The sequence below is a fragment of the Lissotriton helveticus genome, chromosome 3_1 (genome assembly GCF_964261635.1).
Source record: "Lissotriton helveticus chromosome 3_1, aLisHel1.1, whole genome shotgun sequence".
NCBI classification, from domain to species: Eukaryota; Metazoa; Chordata; class Amphibia; order Caudata; family Salamandridae; genus Lissotriton; species Lissotriton helveticus.
Window position 1 is genome coordinate 897,320,895 of NC_136061.1, and position 17,758 is coordinate 897,338,652.

The 17,758-nt window shown below is 42.5% G+C and overlaps 1 protein-coding gene across 4 annotated transcripts in view; it reads right to left on the bottom strand.

Moving 5' to 3' along the window:
• Nucleotides 1–17,758, bottom strand: part of INPP5B (inositol polyphosphate-5-phosphatase B) — a 923,852-nt gene that overhangs the window by 391,693 nt on the left and 514,401 nt on the right. For all 4 annotated transcript variants that reach the window (XM_078681233.1, XM_078681230.1, XM_078681231.1 and 1 more), the window contains 3 exons: nt 16,555–16,742; nt 15,375–15,486; nt 15,165–15,274 (listed from right to left, as the gene is read on the bottom strand). In XM_078681233.1, coding sequence (XP_078537359.1) covers nt 15,165–15,274; nt 15,375–15,486; nt 16,555–16,742 — 410 coding nt within the window. The remainder of the gene's footprint in view (nt 1–15,164; nt 15,275–15,374; nt 15,487–16,554; nt 16,743–17,758) is intronic.

Consider the following 17,758-nt stretch of genomic DNA (forward strand, 5'->3'; position numbering starts at 1 on the left):
TAGGGCCTCCCCAGCGGCAACTTGCGAGGCTGCAGATCGTAATGAATGATGCCGCGAGATTAATTTTTAAGATGCCAAGGAAAACGCGTGCAACCCCTCTCCTGCATCAGTTACATTGGCTCCCAGTTAGACAGAGGGCGCTGTTCAAAGGATTGTGTATTTCACACAAGGCACTCTATGGTAATGCGCCTCGTTACATCAAGACCAGACTTACGGGTTATACCCCTGGTAGGGCGCTAGGGTCCTCTGAAGCTACTCTTTTGGCCAATCCACGTTTTCGCCTGTCCACTATGGGCGGGCGTGCTCTCTCCACTTTGCTTCCAGCAGCGTGGAATAAATTGCCAATTAGTCTCCGCAAGGAGTCCAACCTATTGCTCTTTCGCCGAACATTAAAAACAATACTTTTTCGGGAAGCATGGGGAGTGCTATAAGTTAGACATCTGGTTTCGGTAGCACTGGTTTCCTTTTATGTACAAGCGCTTAGAGACCTCGGGGTGATAATGCGCTATATAAATGGAAATAAATAAATAAATAAATAAATAGGTCATATATCCCCCTGTTTCCTTTTTTTAGATTCTCCTGCTTAGACACACACTGTAGGATGTGCACATTATACAGACCACATGCACTCCAATTAATGAAGATATACAATGATGTAAGTCTATATTATATATATATATATATATATATATATATATATATATATATATATATATATATACATATACATATATATACATATACATATACATATACATGTACATATACATAGCTGTAATCTGTATAAGCATTGCCAAGCGGTATCTAAAATGTTAAAAACCCAATAAAGAAATTTAAACAAAGGCCCACAAAGAAAGACCCAATGTTGTGGCAAAGCAATTGGAAATCAAAGGTATTGCAATTAAGACCCAATGGTCTGTTAAATTACACAATTATGTGAAACAGCGATCACTGGTATATACAACCAGCGCTGAAAAGGGTGTAACCCTTACAGTACAGATCGTTCGCAGAGCGGGGAGGATGGGCAGGGTGGTAAGGAATCTGCGGCTAGACGGTGTCTCTACAAGATAATAAGTTACCGAAGGTAAGTAACTTGTTTATCTGATAGACACATCCAGCCGCTGATTCTTTAACTTTTGAATTAAATACCATAGTCATACCCCCCCAGTGGAGGGTCTGCAAACTAATACTACTAAAGCTCTCAAAGAAAACGAGCTGGTCGAACTTGACTACAGACCAGACATACATAGGAAAACAACGAAAAAGAGCATGGCTCACCATAATAACCGTGGCAATGGCCACATACAATGTAAATAAAAATGAATGCTGCAGGCACCAAAAAACCAAAGCCTCAAGGGGAACAGAATAATACCCTGTTAGAAGACATCTGACAATAGTATTCAACCCCCAAAGGGTAAGTGAGCCCTTGAACTAGAAGGGAAAAAATCAAAGCGAATGCCATGTTGCCCACATTTTCTACATCAGTAAAGACATATGTACAGGAAGTCTGGCCTGATAATTCGACAAAAGAAGGGCTTCCCATGAATACCAAGATGATTAAACCCATTCATTGTAAGGTCGGGAAAATCAATCTAAGAGACAAAACAGAAGAACGTCACAGTGCATCCCTAATACAAATAACTTTTTTTTAACACAAAATGACCACCCAAAGGTTCCCACAGTGCATAGTGCCCATAAAGAAGAAAAGATGGCAATTAAACAGATATGAAACTGCTATAAACATTGATCAATTATACCTAGATCTATATATCCGCATTCCACACATACATAGATTCGAACTCAAAACTTACAGCGCAGAGAGAAGCAATTTCACAATATTGTGTTTTAATGTAACATCCTTTTATTAAATATAGCAGAACTACATCAACAAGTGTAAACACATATGCAACACACTTATGCAAACTCTGTGTATATACACATGGATAAACAGAACTGAAAAAACAGTCCCAAAGTACCATACAATATAATATCAAGAGAGAAATCGCATCCTCAAAGAAACACCTTGGGTAACCTAGCATGAAGATAATGCGGCTGTCAAAAATGCTGTTAGCATTTACGACCATGATGGAGTGTAAACGTATAAAGTCTGTTGCCTTTATCAATTCTCACTATTAGATGTGATCTATAACAATTTACCCAAAATGTGCAAATTAGAATGATGGCGAAAACATGAGATCTTTTACTGCTTCGTAAAAGCAAGCAGAAGTGTTCTGAAACGTAAAAATGTGAAAAACTTAAATAAAGAGAAGAGAGAAATTGTTATTTGCTCATGAAATGTAGACATGCGTATAAGAAATAAACCGTGGTTAACTTAGAAATGTGCTGCTGATTACTTAACGTGACATAACAAAAAGAATGCTTGCATAGTGAATCAAAATGAAAACAATTAAAATGTTTAGCTTAAAGATGATTAACAGTAAAGTTTAGCTGCATCACATTAAAATATGTGAAATACAAATGCGAATAACAAAAGTGACACGCATATTAATTTGTTCGAAAAAAATAAAATGGGTGAAGTGTTTCTTTCAGCAGTGCTTAATATTGACATGTAATCTTTGGAGTGAAAAATAATGAGTGAAATTACTAAGAAAACGGAATTCTACGTGTTAATACGTGTTTTATATTAATCATAACGTGGTCATGATTTTAATACATTTTCATGCAGGCCTCGAATGCTTCTTTTTCCCTATTCAGAAAAGCAGAATGTAGCTGAAGTCTTCATTTCAGATGTTGTAAGAACTTTTCCAAGAGTTTCTTTCCTTATTTATGAACAATAGGTCCTTTTCTCATTCAGCAACTTTTCAACAGGAATGTATCAATACAATTGTAAACCCAGAGAGCGTGTCTGTGAACGGACAGACAGTGAACAAAATGAATTTCCTTACTTCAGAGGAGAGAATGCAAATTATAAAGTTGTTGAAATTAATGATTCGACAAAAGGATTACTTAATGTTTCCAAATATTTTGGTGAGGTAGTGATCACACTATGAGCAGCCCACTGTGGACACCAAATGGAAAACATAACATACGATAAACTGATACACTGTAGGTGTAAACTCAGAACATTTGGAAGTATAATTGCCCCCATGGAGAGGGAGTCAGGCTGGTTATCATTTTCAATTTCCCTGCCTGGCATGCTGTCGGACTGAACTTAGATTTTTAATGCCTATCCCATTTGAACTGAACTATTCGAAATGACTCAACCTATACTTTTGCCGGCTGGTGTAGTGTGCAGTTATAACTCTTCGGCTGGAGAGTTATGCACTTAATCCTGTGACTCCTTGCGTTTCAACTCTGCATATTTTGGTTTGTATAACCTAAATGCAGAAATAATTTTGCTATGTTCTCTCTCTCTTTCTTATTCTGTAGTGCTAATGTATATTTACTGAAAATGTATGATATTGTGTGACTATTTGTACTAATGATTCCTATAAACTAAAGCTTAAAGGTGATTTGTGTTTCCTGACAATTCAAATTGGGGCTTAGATAAACGTTGTACATGAGTAATTATATCATTTTGAGTCATTCTTGGTGTGAAGTATTTGTCAATAGTTTATTTGAGTGAGTTTATTGGAAAACTTATATATGTGTCTGCATGATTTTGGCATTTTCGTATTCCAGAAAGACTTACCCCGTTCTTCTGATATCCAAGTCCCTGTTAGCTCACATAAAAGATTCATCGGAGGATCTATGGTTTGTATGAAGAGTTTGATAATGGGCCCAGAGAGGATATAGATTGAGTACTATGAAATTATGTAGGTATATGTGAATTAATCTTATTTAGCTTTGCACTGTATCAACCACACTTGGCCTAGAAGGTCCAGATTAATAAAATAAACCAAGCCCCTGGAAAATATCCAAAAAGGGAACCTAGTTGGAGTAACTGTCCGCAAAGCATATGAGCCAGAATGTTATCTGACCGTAAGGCAGACAAGTGATCAAATACACATATTCAGTTCTATAACAACACACGAAGCACCAGATCATACGTTCACACTATGATCCCTTAAAGGGCTGTAAGGTACAGAAAACAGTGAATGCTCAATAGAGAAAGAGAAATGTCCCCATGGAGACAAAGAACATCCAACCTCCCGACAGGAAATGTACGCTTATCAATAATACTAATGCTAAAGAATATGGAAATATCCAGGATGTTCTTAAAGTGAAGAAGGATTAAAAAGTAAACCTTCTTTTTTGATAAAACAGGAATCTTTTCAACCACGTAAGACATGATCGGAAACAGCCCTAAAGTAAATATTCAGACACTGCATCTCAGATAACCTTAGAAGCAGAACTCACGGGACAACCATGTTCTAAAATTGAACATAAGAATAAATATCACCTCCAAAAAAGCAGGAAACCAAGACTTTAAGTATTCAAAGAGTACAAATCAGACACCTGATTTGCCAAATGTAATGTCTCCAGCAAAAAGGAGCACACTTCCATGTAACGCATTCCTATGCATAAGTAAGGAATACATCACATAATAAAGCTGGCATGACCCAGACACCGGGAAACATAACCTAAAGGTTTTCCAATGCAACATCTATCCGTGCACCACTAGTAGTCAATGAAAAGTGCACTCCGCTAACGTAGCAAAAAGGACTGTGTTGGAGAAACCAGAGCCCAAAACTACCTTGAAGTGGAAATTCAGATTATTCGCAGAAAACAAGTATACACTCTGTTTACAGGACCTTCCAATTGGCATTCATGATCTGTCTATATTAAAGATACTGCAAGTCAACAGTAATGCATTCGAGCATACCAAACTGCTTTAAATGAAGCATGTGAAAAGCTAAACTTCCTAACCGGAAGACATAACACCGGCACATGACCTCTTGAGCATGAAGCCCAGGTTCAGAGGAAAAAGAAAAAGGAAAAAAACTATCCTTCAGGTATCCTTGTAACACAAACTGTTAAAGACAGTATTGAGAGGCGTGGCTTGGACGCATGGCAGACTAGTCGGTCTGCCCTAGCTCCCGCCGGTGCTTCCTAATCCGTTAATACCCTGATCTCTCCAGCAGTTGTAATCCTCTGTTCAGGTAGCGGAGCAGCAAGGGACCCCGCTGGGCTTGGCGGCGGGCCCGTTGAAGTGTCATGGGAGAAGCTGAGGGACGTGAAAGCTGCGGGGAGGCTTGAAAACATTGGTCGCCATCTTGAGGCAGGCTCGGCTGGGCCTGAAGGAGCAGATATCTTTGTGTGCAAGGCGGACAAGCACGAAGGAGACCCCTTGTAAGAATGGACAGGGGCTGGTCCGGAACCGGATCACCCCCGAGAGGTTAGTGCCGGGACCCATCGGCTGATAAGCGCGTCTGCTGGCGCGCTCCCGGACAGTGATTTCGCCCGCATCCGATGGTGGCGTGAAGCTGGGGCAGATACGTGTGAAGTGTTGCCGCGGCCCCCTCCATTCAGGTGGACTTTCCGATGGCAGTGGGAGGTCGTGTCTACGCCGCAGTGAGCAGCTTTAGTGTGGAGACATCGGAGGACTCCCCCCTTCCGTCCTAGGCAGCAAATCATTTCTGGGCCTGTCAAGTGGTTCGTGGAGGGGCAGGAAACCTCTGAAGTTAGGCAGAAGCTGGTGACATATTGAGGAGACATCGGAAAGGGTTTTCATACGGCCTGTATGGGAGGGACTTATTCTGATGGATTTGGAGGTACTGGCAAGCATGGCAGACAGGCCGGGGCGCAGATAAAACGGAGGAGGAATGGGTGCGAGTCGGACCGCAGCAAGTTTGGCCTGAAGTCCTATGACCATGTGAAAGGATAAAGACGCAGCAGGAGAAAAGCGGTGAGACATACCCTGGTGGGTCTTGAGCCATCGGTATGACCGGTGACTGGCTCTGAGGGGGGACAGTGGAAAAGGCCGGCAGCTACTAATTGTCTGGAGGAGGGGTTGCTTGGGTGACGAGTAAGTGATCCTGGGGACCTTGACCCTCTGCAAGGTAGGCTTTCTATTCCAAAAGGGAATATCGGTCCTATTCTCTCACAGGGATGGTGAAGGACAAGACAAGCAAGGTGCAGTCCAATAAGATATCTAAATCTGGACAGCCGTGCCCATTGGAACCGGCCGGGGCGGCCGTGATTCCAAAGGAGCAGGTAAACTCTACAAGTCATCCTTCTGATACGTCTCCATCTCTGTCGGAGATTATGGCGGCGATTCAGTCATCCAGGGAGGACGTTGTACAGAGAATTGACGCAGTGGCCATAGAGGTAAACCTGTTATGATGCGACCTTCACAAGGTCTCGGCCAGGGTGTCTGCTCCGGAACAAAATGTGGAGACTATGCAAAGAGAAGTACGATCACTCAGTGATTCGATGGTGAGTTTACAAAGACGAGTGGCGCAGCTCGATGAACGCGCCGTAGACGCGGAAGGGAGATCCCACAGGAACAATTTATGTTTTATCGGATTCTCTGAAAAGGAAGAGGGCCCAGCCGTGGACTTGTTCCTAGAGGAGTGGATTGTTAGCAAATTTGCCCCAAAAAGGTTATCCAAGTTTTTTTTACTATTGAGCGAGCCCACCGGGCATTAGGGCCGGCTGCCAGACCCTCGGGCGATTATAGCCCGTTTCTTTAACTATAGGGACCAGGATGTGATGCTTCCTTGCACCAGAGCGAAGGGAAGGTTGTATTCCCAAGGCCATCACTTTACGATTTTTCGAGACTATACCCAGCGAGTACAAGAACAAAGAGGGACATTCCTAGTGTTGTTTCAGATAAGTGTTTGGCACTGTGACTATTGTATGCTTTGCAATGTCTCGAGAGTAGAGATGTTGGCTGGGAGGCGGCGTGGGGGGGGAAGGGTCCTTCTCATGCCCTACAGGAACTGGGATCGGGGTTAGAGAGTTTGAGGCTATGTCTCGCTCCCGACTCGCTGTCCAGTCGCTAGTTGCTCAAAAGGAGAGTATCTTACTATTTTAGCCTGTAATCTAGGTGTTAAAGATATTTAAGAAGGTGTAGGGAGGCCACAGCGAGCTCGGTCTGGGTGTGCTAGAGACGCTTGGAGTGTAGCTGGGTTGCCCATGTCGTGTGGGGTGGGGATTCTTTGTTCTGTTTTTATTGTTGCGGTATGTTGGATGTCCTTGAGAATATTAAGTCTTCTGGTTCAGGTGAGAGTAAAAGTATTCCACACACACAAATGGTCTGTGAGGGAGGTAATTGTGCTACTGGGAAGAGGTGCTGATATACAACTCTGGTGGATATGGCAGGGTTAACATTAAAAGTGCTTACGTGGAATGTCCGGGGTTTGGTGGCCTTTGAGAAGCCCTAGGAGGATGTATGCATAGCTGAAGAGGTACAAAGTATCGATTGCATGTCTACAAGAAACTCGTGTGTGGGGAGACACAATCCCGTGTACGAGACGCAGATGGAGGGGTCACATTTTTGCTACTTCATATTCTGGATTCGCTAGAGGGACCTTAATTTGGGTGGGGTCTGCGTATTATAAATGTATATGCTCCCAATTCTGATTATGCTGATTTCTTCCCGTCTGTTATGAGAGCAGCTGCACCGTACATGGGGGAAGCGATATAATGTTGGGAGATGTCAATTTTGTTATGGATGGGAATCTAGACCGTGAAACCCCCTCGACTACATACCAAACCACAGATGACAGGAACACTGACATATGTTGAGGGAAATGCACCTTCTAGATATAAGGAGGGAGCGTAACCCTACGCTGAAAATCATCTCCTGCCACACACCAGCCAGTAATACATTTAGCAGATTGAACTAGTGCTTCATTTCACCAATGTTAGCGAGGGAAGTGAAGGGGATAACATATCAAGCAAGATATATTTCAGATCATTCTCCGATCCTGATCAGCTGTAAGGGCCATAAACCCAGAGCGGCCATACCCATGTGGCGCTTCCATACGGAGGTATTGCAGGACCCTATATTTGAGTCAGCAGTCTCAGAGGCGTTATCGAAATATTTTGGGATGGACAGGTATAGGGCAAACGAAAGGAATGCTATAAATGTGGTACTCCGCTCACATATGGGGTGAGACAACAACTACTGAAATACATTGAGAAACATAAGCATACCTTGTCCAGGTTAGAAAAGAGGCTACATGCCGACCCTCAATTACTTAGGGAATAGCACAAAATGAAGGCTGAGTTACTGGAGATGTGGAACAATTGGAGAAGTACGACCATACGGTGTACCGCCAGAGGCTGCACCATGAGGGAGACAGGTCGTGCGCCCTCCAGGCTAGATTATTGAGGCGAGAGCAATCCACAGAACTAATACTAAATCTGCAGGACCCTGAGGGGCACGTGGTGCACACGCAAACAAGAATCACAGAACTGTTAGCTAGCCACCTTGCCAAAGTCTATGCGCAGGGCACCGAGTCTCTAAACAACGCAATAGCGGATTTTCTGGTCTCAGTGGAATTGCCCCTTTTAGAGCACGATACGGCAGAGATACTAGGGGGATTGATCACATGTGTGGAAGTAGGGGGGGCTTTAAAGCTCTTAATGTCTGGGAAAACACCCGGGAACAACGGATTCCTGGCAAAATTCTACCAACAATATGCACCGATCCTAGCAGACAGATTGGTGGAAGTATACAATGAGGCGCTCACCACACAAAACGTGCCAGATTCTATGCGGGAAGCCTTGATAATAATGATTCCAAAGCAGGACAGGAACCCCACACAACCAAACTCGTATAGGCCGATTTCCCTTTTAAACATAGACGTGAAGGTGGTGAGAGGACGGTTGGCTCATGTATGGCATGATCTGGGTCTGAGACGGGAGGAATACCCCCTGGTTCTCCTGGATATCGAACAAGAATTCGATTCCGTCTTCTGGCCCTTTGTTTGGGCAGCATTGCAAAAAATTTCATTGGGACCAGGATTTATCAAACGGGTTCAACTACACTATGCTACGCCCAAGGCCAGAGTTAAAGTGGGAGGTAGAGTCTCGGCGGCGTTCCAGCTGCAAAGGGGTACCAGACAGGGTTGCACCCTGTCGCCTCTGATATTTGCCATGGCAATGGAGCCATTGGCCTGTGTCCTGTGATACCGCATGGAAATATGAGGAATAAAAGTGGGCTGCACCAACCATGTAGTTTCAATTTATGCCGATGATACCCTGGTGTGCTGTAGTCAACCACGGGAGGCCATACCAGCCCTGCTGCGAGCCTTGGAAGAGTTTGGGAAGGGGTCAGGGCACGGAGTGAACCCCAAAAAATCTAAGGTGCTCCCTATGGGATGTCTGGCTGATCGACAGTTGGAAACGCTTCCGGTAGTAGGGCTGCCGTGGACCCTCCTAAGCATTTGGGCATGATTTTGGCTCAGCCAGAGTAAAGGTTCCTAGAGCTCAACGTTGGTATGGTAATGGAGGGAGTACGAAATTCGGTGAGCTTTTGGAAAGACCTGCCTTTATCTTTGATGGATAAGGTTGCAATCACGAAAATGGTCATTGTCCCGCGTTGGCTGAACGTTCTAGAAAATTCATTTTACACGATTCCGCAGTGTGTCTTTAAGCAATTAGATTCACTGTTAACAGAACTGCTGTGGGGCAATAAATGCAAGCATATTAACCTTTCAACTCTACAGAGACCATGGCGGATGGGACGGGTGGAGGTTCCCTGTGTTGAACATTACTACATGGCGGCACAGCTACAGCATGCAGTCCACTGGTTAGATGACCAAGACAATTGGGAAAAAAGGCTCCTGGAGGGGTCCTATACAGGAGGCTCGCTACCAGTGCTATTAATGCTAAGGAGAGGGCTCCCCGTGTCGGCACCGTATATTATTATACTCGTGGCAGAGACATGGGAAAATACGGTGAGAAACATGCACCATATGCGCCAGAGACACCTGTGTGGGTGGTTCCGGGATTCACAAAAATCGCGGAGGCAATGTCGATGCGTAAATGGCCAGTTCCTCACGAGGGAAAAGGTGGCAACCACATATGAGCGGGGCAATTGTTTCAATAAGCTAAGATTTCACAAGTGGCCAGAGAGATTTGGCCATCGTTCACAGAAGAGCCCCCGATAACGAGAACCCTACAAGTAATGATGAAATTGGCACAAGGCTGCCACATGATAACACACTTAGGGCACTTAGGGAAGACTTGCAAAGACATCCACTTCCATTACAAGACAAATAGGAGACAGTATTTGGCGGACAACTTACAGAAAAATAATGGGAAAAGATACATGATGGGGTAAAAGTGAACTGCTCCAATGACAGGTTCATACCTATACAATACAATTATATTTACCAGGCTTACCTCACACCGAAGGCCCTAAGGAAAATGCATCCAGAGAGGTCCGGCGCATGCCACAGATGTAGGCAACCGGAGGCTGACTTTGTACATGTAGTTTGGGCATGCCCACAGGTGACAATCTTCTGGGACTAAGTGTTGCAAATAATAAAAAAGGCAAAAGGGTTGGAGATCCCAAGATAAATACGTAAAGTTTTACTGGGTCTGCTTCCCTCACCTAAATAGAAGAAACAAAGCAGGACATTTGCTCTGCTAGGTTTGATCCTTGCAAAAAGGCGCATTGCGATTGCATGGCAAAGACCTAAGCCCCCAACCCTAGATAGCTGGTTAACAGACATGCGTGAATGGGCTACTGCTGAGCGAGTAAGAATGAAACTAGTGAGGAATGATGATAAACTGGCGGATGACCTCCTTGCATGGTCACTGATGATAAACAACCAACAGTCTAAGTCTGCCATGAACTCACAGACCGCGACACTTAACTCACAAAGCTCATATAATACACAACAATAGGAATTATCTCAATGACAGCAGGATATTCCACACAACTTCAGGAGACGTCCAAAAGGGGGCGGGGGTGTTCAGGGAGTCAAGTTGTAATAAAAGGCATGTTCGAACTGTTGATCACTCAATATGGTAGTCATCTGTGCAATATTCTATGTACCTCTGTAAGCCATAATATTGTAACAGTACAGTCAAGCAGTTATGTTCTGGGTGACACAAACCCACTGCATTTATGTACACTACTGTAGTTGGAACCTTGTATTGCCATTTTTATGATATGGCAATAAAAATATTTTAAAAAATATAATAAAAAAAAGACAGTATTGAAACAATAGCATCTGCTCCTTGCAGGAACACCAATCTGGTTTAACCAAAAGACGGACATGTCAATGCCCTAACAAAGACAGTCCCTTGAATATAAAAATCCTGTATCACCTGTACAACCCAAGAATAGGGGCAAAACTAAAGAACATATAAACAGAGAAAGAGAAATTAGGACTCTGTATCACTTCGCCTGTCATGGAAGTGTCTCAATGGCAAGTCCGCCTGAGCCCCAAAAAGATGGGCGCAGTCATAGGGCATATCGCCCAAACTTGCCAGTACAGCCTCTGAAAAACTTGAAGTTCTTAACCATGCACGATGTTGTAGAGCCCAGAAGATGCCATGGCCCGACCTACTAATTCAGGAGTATCCATATCACGTCTAATAATCAGCTTGGCCACCTGTTGGCCATCTCTAATCAGCTGTTCAACACCAGAATGGAGGATATCCGGAAGTGATGGCAACCTTGTCAGCAAAGAATCCTACAAAGAACGGGAAAAATGCCCAAGAACGCAATATGTGTTGGTGGACCTTACCGCAGAACTAGCCGAAGAAAAGATGTGTTTGCCACATGCATCCTGATTTCTAGACTCCCTAGTCAATGGAGTCTTAGGTAAAGAATCCATATCCGTTGAAGCTGTAGAAGCCTGAACTACCAGGGCTAGGAGTGGTAGGATGCTTGAGGAGACAAACTGGTTCTCCAGGAGGGTGTCTGCGAGATATAGCACATTCCACCGAGACTCCTGCATCAGGATTGGCCCAAGTACCCAACAGTATGTCGAACAGGGCCTCACAGTATGGAAGAACAGGCTCTTCCCCAGACTGTCCTTCATAAAGGACATCAATCAGAGGGTCAGTGGACTTCTCCAGCATAGGCAGTGACAAGTCCAAAACTGCAGCCATTCTCCTCAATACATCTTCAAAGGAGGAACTTGCCTCAGTAACGAGACGAGGTAGGGAAGGGAGGCTGAGGCTGGAGAAGACTCCAGCCCACTAGTCCAACATAGAGCAGATATCCAACTCTCCTCGACCTGAGATGAAATATTCTCAGATGGGCTGAGAGGGTCCAAGTCCTCTTGTATCCTTCGGTACAAGGTGACCCTCCGCAGTCTCACCTTGAAAATGAATTTAAAATGCCACATTCCCACCAATTTGCTCTACCGACTCTGCAACCGACGCCCATAGACGTCAAGAACATGGCGCTTCAACCTTGAGAGGAGGAGGAGAGGCTTCATTCGGCACTGCTACATCGATGTCCGAGTCAGTTAAATGGATGCCGAAGGTGGAGTCACCGAATGGCTGTACGTAGACGCCGTAGCGGAGTTTGCTAACGCCAACCCATAGACTCAAAAAGGCCCAACGGACACCAAGGTCGATCCAACAGCTGTGGCTTCACTCACCTCCTTTGGGCCTGTGGAAGCTCCAGTTGAAGGTGGGGGCCAAAGAGGAGATGTAGAGAGTTATAATACTCCCTCATTTAGGCCATCAAAGCCCCGGCTCCAGAAAAGACGGGGAGACGAAAGGCGGAGACGCAAACCCACTCTTCAACTGGCAAGCGGGAGGAGCCGTGGGAGACGGATTCTCCACGCAGGGAAGTCGGGTGGTGCTGCAACTTTAAATTCCTGCCTTTACACTTGGACGTTTCTGAAACGGCCTCGTGAACTGACCGCCCATGGTAAGAAGAAAGAGGCTGCGAAGTCTCCTAGGACCAGACCACTTCGCATGGCATTCCTTGAACACCTTCGGCTTCAGTCTCTTGCAGGACCACAATCCTTGGAGTCGCAGTGTTCTCCCAAACACCACATACAAATGGAATGATGGTCTGTAACCAACATTCGTCAAGTACGGGACCCACAAGGCGTAAAGCACTACGACATTGGAGAAAGGCACACTGTTCCCACCGACAAAATCTGTCGAAATAGGGCAGGAATATAGCCTGAGGAACCGCCTCTTCAGATCCGCATTGCAGCATGGAAAAGAATTAAGTGACTTCCGTGCGCCGATGGGGACTAAGTATATGACTCCACTGACATCGCAACCAGAGTCAACGTCATGAGTCGTAAGGAGCCATCCCCAGCCCGCAGAGGGACTGCTGACAAATTTCTGGATGCAGTCTGACGCCTGGGGAGAATTTAAAAGTTAAGGAATCTACGACTAGATGTCTATCACTTTTATAGGGTTAGCGATGTCACAAGGACATCACTTTTGGTGTTGAACTAAATCGCCATGCCCATACCATCAGTTTAGAGCTATGAAGAAAGTTTTCTAGACTAGACTTACACCAGGAGGAATACTCAAGAGGTGAGGAATCTGCAGGTAAAAGTAGGCATCAAACGAAATCGGCATCCCCTACCACCAGGGTAGAGCTATGGAGAAACATTTCCCAGACCAGACGGCACCAGGAGAAGTAATCCAAGAGGTGAGTTATCTACAGGTAGAATTATCCGTCAAAAGATATAAATTGAAGGCTGAAGTATCTCTTTTCAGTAGACAGATGAACCCACAACAGAGACTGTACATCGACTGCATAGTTGTGCAGAAAATAATTGGTTGCTACTTAAGTAAGATCATTGATAATGTCAATGGTAATATGATATACACTGTCAGAAGTGATGTCACAGATGATGTAATTTGGGATGGCTTCTGAGCATATAAATACTGAATATTGCTATGAATACAACTCACTAGCAATACATATCGGCATAACATTTTTGAAGAAAGAAGGCTGCAGTATCTCTTCCACATGACGATGAACTTGTAATGAAAACATATTATAACAGAACTATATTTCCATTTTTAGCAAACAGGTGTTTAAACAGGAGTCACTTTCCGCATCAGTGATTTCATCTATATCAATAATTAAATGATATGAGACTTCATGAATTATGTCATAAATATTGTCATTTGTATGATCACCTGAAATATCACATGTGAATTCACAAACAGAGCATACAGGGGGTTACGTTGGCATAGCTGGTAAATGTCTATAGCTTTTAGATTTTTGGTGTTAGCAAAAGGGTCTGATCGAAAAATCTCACGTGGATTTTTGAGTTATCAGAACACATTATTATTTTGTATGAGTGAACAACCATGACACTCCTTTAACAAAGTTGTTTCAGTGAGTTTCTTTAGTTTGGGCCCAGAGTGTGAGACCAGTCCTACAACTCATGTTACGCCACATATTCATTTAATCTACTAGAAATAAATTGTGCATTTTAAGGAGGCAGTGAGATTCTATGCATCACCCATATTTTCAAATATCCACAAGCACTTAAGCTTACCTCAGCAGGATTGGGCAGCAGTTTCAGTAGCACTAAAATGCTCTACATGGGACAAATGGTGAAAGACTTTGAACACATATGATTAGGAAAATGACCACAGCCAACATTTACATTAATAATGAATCCAACTGGTCATCCAACTGTTCAAATTATTGGTTTAATGATCAGTACAAACTGAGTGGTTTCTATTTTGTTTGATATACTGGAGTTAATATATTTTCCCATCTCAGACAATAACCGTACTACCAAACTGAATAAGAGGTAGTATGAATTATTGAATAATATCAGCTCTTTGCTCAGCGTTCAACGATAGTATCCCTCTTTTATTTGAAATTATATTAGTAAATAAAAAACTATTATAAAACGGAAAAACATCGTGAAACTACATTATTTCCCCCTAGAAGAGCACCAGAAGTGAGAAATTGTATAACCATTCATAACTAAAAACAGCACCGGACACAAAGCAGATTTCATCTATGATAAAAGATCAATTTAACTGGCATATATGATTCAATAAAGAGCTTATTATGCCAAAGTGAGTATACAGTTCAAAAATTAATCTATTTTTCAAAGGAACTACCTACTTCGAAGTCTGATGGATCAGCAGCAAATGAACAAAAACAATTATATTTAATCCAATGGGAATATATACATTTTATTCCCCATACTCGTCTGCATTTTGTTACAGTGGTGCAAAACTCCTCTCACATGTGCAAGAACTCTCATGGTCACTGCCTCCTCAAAAATCTGAAGGAAATCCTTGCTCGAACTGGTTTGTAATAGAGAAAATGAAAAATCACAAACCTTGTGTCCCATTCATCAGTGCCAGTGTCATATTTGTAAGTAGGCTGGAAATTAATATCCCCTTCTATAAAGTCCTCAAATACAGCTTTTTCATCCATCTGTATCTTAAGCTGAAAACAAAAATGCAGAGTTCTCATTAAGTATAAATATTACAATTCACAAGCTGAAGAAATATATTTTGTTTGTTTCGTCCTTAGGACTAACAAGTACCTGATCAAACTGATACAGTTCATCAAAAGCTTTCTTCTTGATCAGTGTCTTCACAGCCTCCAATTCTAGGTCTTGTATTCTGTAATTGAGATCTCCGAGCCACAATATAACCCTAGAAGACAATTAAAATTCATTTACTTTTGTACTCTTGTGATAAAAGCTTCAGACACAAAATTTCATTTAATCATACAGTGGCAGCAAATGAAATGTATGAGCTAAGGAGACTAGATGCACAAGAGAAGAGACAAGCTATTCTTCATAAACCACTGTGCCAAAATAATTCATACAATAAGTTGTAATCATTGATAATCGTCAGTAAGAAAATCTGCTTTTGTAGTATGTAATGTTTTGGCACTCACTAAATGATCAGCTCAATAGAGTTTCATAAGTTACATAATAAAGATGTTCTCTTCTAGTTAGTAGATGTCCTCTTTTTTAAAGCTCACTTATAAAGATGGAATCGTAGTCTAGTTCAAATTAGTACACATGAAAAAGATGCAATTTCATTTATTAACATCATTTTATACCTTAAGTACGGGGTGGGGAGGAGGGAATGTGGCGACACTCGGAGGTAGCAATGTCGCTACACTGCCTACTAACGTCTTTACATGCCTGGTGAATAAACCAGTCTCACTTATGATTTTTGGAAAGTCAGCATATTTCTTTTTTTTGCTATATTTATTAGCATATTTTGTGTAAACTAAGATTCTGTTTAGAGACACGCCCGCCCCCATGTTGTAAAATCAAGGTCTAATCGACGATATTTCAGGAAAGGAAGTACACATAGTAGAAATAGATGTAAAGAAGGAGGAGGATGACAAAGTACCCGTGATATCAATTCTGCTACAATTTAGTATTTCCAAAATTATGCCACTGTAACTTGTCAGTGATTGGTGCAATCAGTTTTATCGTTGAACTTTCCACCCATGTACCTTACATACCACAAAAATGTCAATTGGTTATTGAAAGATAGGGAAATCTGTACACTCTACGTTTAGTGTTATGTACATGGTGGACTACGTAATTTAATTGAATGGTTTGGTGTTTAAAGCAGAAGACAGGTGAAGTCATTCACCAAAAGTCTGACAAACAAAGAAGCAGATATGTGTGACAGAAATAAGACTCATTCACTCCTTCACAAGAGGTCAGCAGACAGTAAGTAGCAGAACCTGAAACATACTCATGTTTTCGTATGGTTAGCGGAGGCGACTGTGAATCATTTTGTGGGAAATGCATTCTGGAACAGATGTCTCTGAAGTCTTGATTTCGTCGTTCATGCTCCTCTACATGAGCTGCCAGGTGCGAGTTTACAATACATACGTTCGTGTTATGAAACTTGAACCTAACTGAAACTCCACCTTTATTACCCTATAAACAAATCAAATGAAATCAGTGACAATGTGAAATAGCATAGGAGCACTTCAAGGTAGTCAATAAAAACATTTAAATCTCATTAAATAATATTAAAAGCTGCTGATTCAAATTTTTTCAACAAACAAACAATTGTCAATTATTCCATTAAAGACTTTTATCCCATCTTCGCCTTCACATCCCACCATCTCCACCCATTGCTCCCAATTCTTCCAACCTCATTTTAGCTACCCTGTACCCTAATCTGTTCCTCCTACAACCCTCCGAGCTACTCCACCCATAGGACTCTTAGTGCAGACCTTTTTCTATAAAGACCAAACCCAGTGACAACACTGATTGTCCTACTGAACGAAATGGATGATTTGTGTGACAGGTTATACTCATCGCAGCTGCCACACTGGCCACTGCTTGCCACATGAGCTACAAGATGAGGTGTAACAGGAACAGCAACACAAAGTACAAAATAAAGTGACAAAAACCGAAACATCTGCTCCCCTTCCACATAACAGCCTAAAACTGAATTATATTCAACAGACATAGTTTTCAACAAGCCTTCAAAAGCTCCCTACAGAAAAACTCAGTAATCAAACCAATATTTGCTCCTAGAAAAGGTCTACTATTCAACCTGACTTAAATTGTAATTAACCTCAACCATGCCCAAACTAAACCATCTGTTATGCTTGCTAATAAATGCAATATCTTCAAGCAGAATGAAAAATGTCCTAGCTATCGTAACGGAAAGTTTCAATTCTATTAAGGAATCGGAGGTGAGGACTATGCATACTCGTTTTTCTTTATTTTTTACAGAAGTCATTTTATCAACTTCTCAGAACTACTGTTCCCATGAAACCTGGGGAATAGAAGAAGAAACAATCACAACAGTGTAAGCCAATCAGCAGACAGGTCATGATATAGCCAATCAGGAACCCATGTGCTGTTAAATAGCTCTTTAGTCAAAACCCATAGTCCACATTCGTCGTGTGAGCCAAGCAGACTACCAGAATCAAGCATCC